The 6000-nt window shown below is 42.6% G+C and overlaps 1 protein-coding gene across 2 annotated transcripts in view; it reads right to left on the bottom strand.

The window, feature by feature from the left end:
• Positions 1-908: 908 nt before the first annotated feature.
• The window catches only part of LOC135235623 (transmembrane protein 135-like), an 87941-nt gene continuing 82849 nt past the window's right edge, over positions 909-6000 (bottom strand). The window contains exons 14-16 of one of the 2 annotated variants that reach the window (XR_010324419.1): positions 5413-5480; positions 1330-3092; positions 909-1272 (exon numbers count right to left, since the gene is read on the bottom strand). Coding sequence is in view for 1 of the 2 variants with exons in the window: in XM_064301301.1 (XP_064157371.1) it covers positions 2960-3092; positions 5413-5480 (201 nt within the window). In the remaining variant the exon portion in view is untranslated. Of the gene's footprint in view, positions 3093-5412; positions 5481-6000 lie in introns of both variants that reach the window. The other variant, XM_064301301.1, reaches the window with a different exon arrangement.

The raw sequence follows: 6000 nt of genomic DNA, 5'->3' as shown, positions 1-6000 counted from the left end.
AAATGGCGCCAATCAGGGAGACATTTATAGCTTTTAGCCCTGAGTTCCAGAAAAGACTCCCATTGTGCAATAACAGGTAGGCGGCACAACAGCCGAATTAGCCAAGGAGAGAAAAATGGTCCCATCCCCAGGATTTGGAGTAAAAACATATTTGTGCAGTTAACTCAACACAAAATGCTCACTGCCATGTAGCCATGGCTCTTTGAGTTGTGTATGGCTCACTCATTTAGTACAGTTTATGGCACAGTCTCTATCTATGGCTTTAGGCAGCAGCATCAAGGATAGCATGGCTGTAGGATACAATGACAGGTTCCAGTGTGGAATGGAGCCAATGACTGACCAGTTCTGTGCCTTTAGTACGAGTCCCTGCCTGTTTCCGGAGCCACCATTGCCATCACTGATGGTTATTATGCGTTAACTCGAACCAGGAGGGCACTGAACTAAGGGCTGGGGAAGTCTGGAGTCCGTGCGATTCTGTAGCGGTTGCTTCTCGAGCAGCTGACACAGCGCAACATGACTGGCGCCTTCCTGATCCCCCAACCTGATCACGTCTCACCTTCTCAACCAGTGGCTGGCTCCACACTCTTAGTCACAGTGATGACAGGGGAAACCAAAGCAATCTACCTGGAGTAGTTAACTACCACCTTGGAGAAAAAAACACATAAAGTTTACCGAGATCTCAGTAGGTAAGTGAGTGCTAGGGAGCACTTCATATCCATGCTAAAAGCAAACATGGAGCAAGCGATGGCAACTGATAACAATGTTAAGCAGCAAGGATGGTGTCTGTGAGTATTAAACTCCATAATACATGATATAGCCTATGTATGATACATATTAGAGGCATTACATTAAGAGGCAATTGGCAAGCCTAATCTAATGCACAATAACAACCACAACGAGCCAACAGGAATTGTGATACATCACATTTTTATTCAACCGTAAAGCAACAAAGGTTTCTAGCTGTAAAAAGACCTATACAATACCCTGTCAAGTATAATAAGTTACAATATCTACAACATGTACTTTTTAAATGGAAAGCATATCTCTCTTCTTGCATTGGTTGGAAGGGTTTAATGTTCTTTTACAGGGTAGCTTATGAATAGAAAACGTATTTACCATATAGACTTATAAGGACGAGTGAATGATATACCTCAAATTGATCATTTTCTTGTGTTTGAGGCATTTGACAAATCTTTAATAGCCTGCTTATATAAATGAATATCTAAAACAGAATGAAGTATAGACTACAACATACACCCATCCCAGTTTATTCTTAATAACAGAAGCGCTATTTTATCACACTGCAGCAGACTGAAGTAGCACATCGACTTCTTCATTTTTAGTATTCATTTATTACACAGATGAGCAACATTAACAACATCTGAGAAAGGCTATCATTCCCTTTGTTGCAGCTGTGCTTGTGAATGTGAGAAGATGGGATCGGGGACCTTCAAATACATTTTGTTTTATGCGACACACACTGCATGAAAATGATATTCTTTTCAAATGTTTTTCTTTGTAATGTTCAGAAAAGAATGATTATTCCACAAATATAAAGATACATGTTACTATCTGCAAGGTATACACATTTGATTGCTACAGGAATATAGTGAGTTGAGTGGTCATTGCTAAATTTATTTTAAATGAAACATCATGTGCATATTTTTAAGTTGACAAAGCAGGTCTGGCTGTTATATTGCAGCATGCAAAAGAACACAAAACCCTTGAAAATAACTACTGTGATTTCTACTATTTCAGATGCAACCATATTTTGCTGAGCAATGCAGTACGTCAGAAAAAACTAGTCAATGGGCTGAGAAAGATAGATTACACTGCATAGAGGAACATTCTGTCACAACACCTTACTGAGAAGTAGCTGAACACCATTTCGAAAACAAAACTTATGTAAAGGAATTTACTCATACTGCCTTGCTCATTTCAAATCTGCAGGGAGCTGATACACAAACGTTCAAAGCGTTAACTATGAACAACGCCTAAGGTTCGAGGTTTTCGTGTTTTTGGAATGAACTGCCATACATTTTTCTCTCAAATCTGGAATGGCCAGTCCTGCTCGTGCTGCAGTGCTTAATGCAGCGCTGTCCTTTGGGGAAAGCAGAGAGGCACGCGCTCAGAAACACGTGATGCCGAAGGTTTCTCACATTCGCTTTCACTCTTTCAATGAGGCAACACATTCCTGAAAACGTATTTTCAGTCACCTTGTGTGTATACTATGTACCACAAAAATCTCAGTAATCGACATTAACTTCAAATTTAATAGAACTTCAATAGAATAAAATGTTTGTTTAATATACAAATACCAATATATATGTATTGTTTGGAATATTGAAATGATACATATATATAAATTTACACTGAATATATTCATAATATACAGTTCTTGGTATACACTCGTACAAAGGTGTGTTAAGAAGAAAAACGTTTTACAGCTCAAAGTTCTTACCAAGTTCTTTTTAAACTTCAAGTTATTTTCTTCTCAAAGGGAAAAAATAAAATAAATGTAAGGTTTTCAGAAAAAAAGGTTTGACCTGAATTCAATTAAATACTTCACAGAAAAGAAATATACTTTTCTAGAAACTATAGAGAACATGTCACAGCTTAGTTTCTTGCACTGACTATAAACTTTACTTATGTGCCACTATTTTTTAGTTGAGATAGTCTTCTTTTATTACATATTACACTGAGATTTAAATAATCTCTCTGAATTGATTAAAAGAACTTTTGAGGAAAATGTGCTGTACATACCAGAAGTACAGAAAGGTTGTGCGTTACCTTGATTTACCTCATACCCCTCTCCCCCAATCACAGCACTCCAACATCAAAACCCCACATAGCCCCATCCCTGACCAATCAGAGATACCCGTTTCACATTTAAAAACCCCGACTGCGAGGGCAAATGCTCCACATACCCCTGCCTGTATCTTGCCCCACCTCACCCTCCTCAGCCCAGGTGCACCACCAGGTCAGGCTGGACCACAGTGTAGCGGGGGTCCAGTTTGGGAATGAAGCCGTGGAAATCCCGCGAAGCGTTTGTGCCGAACGCGTCCAGAGCCTTCCGGTTCATCACGGCGAACCTGAGGAGCACACGAGGGGGGAGCGCATGAGAGGCCTCAGACCAGCGTGCGCTGTGTGCTACTGTCACCTTAAACATGAGTAAGGACCAGAAACATTTACATTTACACAACCTATAAAGTGACTGTGTGACTGTGTGTGTGTGTGTGTGCATGTGTGTGCATGTGTGTGCGTGTACGTGTGTGCCTGTGTGTGTATGTGTGCGTCTGTGTGAAAAACAAAAAATAATTCTAAAAGTTACCACTATCTGAATTGCACACATTGTCAGTAGAAACTGATAACAAACTGATGATTCAGGAACTACAACCATTTGTTAGTCTGATGTTTCCAGGAAGCTCTCCAATAGAATCATTTTTCTAAAAAAAAAAGATCCTTTAAAAGTCACATTGGGCTGTTCTCTAAAAGACAAGCTGCTTCGAAGAAGTCAGTTGTCTGTACTCCAGGGAATGGACATGGTACATTCAAAAAAACAAACAGAACCCATCTTGTCTTGAAACAAATTAATGTGATAGTCCTTTACTACTCCTCTGCTCTCTACTCTATATGACTAAGCACCCATGTTTCTTATATTTACCCCAATTTATTATCCGCACTCACTTTGCATATAAGAGGGTTCTGAAAGTGGGTTCTCTCCATCCCTTTAATGCTCTATGAAGTTCTATAAGCAGTTAAGCTCAGCCACATAAAGCACATTAAAAAACGTTTCTGCTACTCACTGGGGAAGTGTGGGGTGAGACTGAGTCACACTCTGAATATAGCTAAGTCACACCGTACATGACTAAGCCACGTCGTGTATGCATGTGAGCACTCTACATCACGCAGTCCACACTCTGAGTGTGAATAAAGTGTGAAGCGCTGGGGACCCAATGGCCATTTGCTCGGGGGGAAAAAAAGTGCGCACACACATACGTACACAAAAAAAAGCACATTTTGACGAAACGTGATCCATCTGTCAAAACACGGTGGGGCGTTCGCGATGTGGGAAAATGCCTGTGATGTTCTGCGAGCCCAGAGCAAACAGCTGCGGTACGGTGGGACCCGCAACTTTCCGCAGGAAACAGCCCGATCCTCAGAGCCCACAAGGCCAGTTGAACCCACTCAGGTGCAATAAAACATCTCAGTTTTATGTGCCTCTGAAACTTGTAGCATGCACAACAGCGGTGGGGGGGGGGGGCTTAAACAGCAATAAACAGCCAGGGCGATGTGCAACAGTGGACCAGGGGAATACGCTCATCCACGGCACACTGTTGCAACATTCTAACATTCCCAAAATCCAAGGAGAGCAGATGGGCTTTAAAAAATAACGAGAAGTATCAGGCAATGACATACAAGGGGGATATTTTAATCTGGGTGAATAAAGTGCCATCCGTACTTCTGTTTGTTTCACAGGACCGTTAGACATTTCAGTCCAGAGGATATTAATGAGGTGTCGCAGCCCAGTAGGGCTGCTCTCTGTGAGCCAGGAGCAATATTTCTCCCTGGAAGCCCAAAGCAATCATTTGGAAAAGGTAAAAACCCCGGCATCTGTGATGGTCTCCAATGCTTCACTTAGGGAAACAAATCAAGCAGTGATTAATTTGACTGTTGTGGAAACATTATTAAACAGAACCCCAGTCCAACACTGTACAAATTCCTTCTCCAGAGAAGCGACTGCCAAACCCCATTTCTCATGAGGATAACACACAGAACATAGGCCTAGGAGCCAGCACACATGCACACACATGCGTGTGCGTGCACACACACACACACACTTACAAACACACACACATGCATGCACATACACGCACATGCACGCACACACACACATGCACTCACACACGCAGACATACATATACACGCACACACACGTGCACACAAACACAAACTTGTACACGCACACACACACACACACACATGCATGTTTGTAGACATACATGCACACACACACACACACATGTACACATACACGCACACACACACACATACACACGCATGTACACACATGTACACACACACACGCACGTACACATACATGCATACACACACACACACTTACAAACACACACACATGCATGCACATACACGCACATGCACGCACAACACCATGGCATACACAGCAACATACTACAACACGCACACACACGTGCACACACACACACAACTTGTACACACACACACACCACACACATGCAGTTGAACATACATGCACACACACACACACATGTCACACACGCACACACAGCACACGTACACGCATTACACACATGTACACCACACACGCACTACACATACAGCATACACACACACACACACACACGCAGTCGCACGTGCACGCGCACACACCTGCCCTTGGTCAGTCTCAGGAGGAACTTCCAGTAGGAGGGCCGCAGGTTCTGAACCTCCATGACCGCCTGAAGAGAAACAAGACAAAGACACAAAGACCCCGATATCAGTGACAGCTGCATTTCACTGTACAAACTGAGCTTCTCAACGAAAACTGCAGAAATCTTTCTGTGGTTTGTGATAAAAAATGAAAATCTCCCTCCTCCTCCAGGATAGAACGCTGAGCTCAGGAGATAATGCAAGTTGAACAGAGTACAAACTCCTGTTATGATTACAGCATGGTGCTTCATGGCTGCTTCTACAGGAAACCACAGCTATTTATTTTTAGACAAAATTTTCCATTTACTGCTCGCCACACTGTTTCTGTGTGTGTGCGTGTGCGTGTGCGTGTGTGTACGTCTGTGTGCGTGTGCATGTGTGTGTGTGAGAGAGAGAGAGAGAGGGAAACATACTGAGCGAAAGAAAGAGAGATGAAGAAAGAGTGACGGACAGAGGAGGACAGGTGAAAATGAGAGCCAAAGTGCTAGTGATGAGAGCAATGGAGTGTGACACTTTCCCCTGAACCGGTTACATTAAGCAGCGTTTTAG

Source organism: Anguilla rostrata, chromosome 12 (genome assembly GCF_018555375.3).
Source record: "Anguilla rostrata isolate EN2019 chromosome 12, ASM1855537v3, whole genome shotgun sequence".
NCBI lineage: Eukaryota > Metazoa > Chordata > Actinopteri > Anguilliformes > Anguillidae > Anguilla > Anguilla rostrata.
This window is presented reverse-complemented; position numbering and strand designations above follow the sequence as displayed.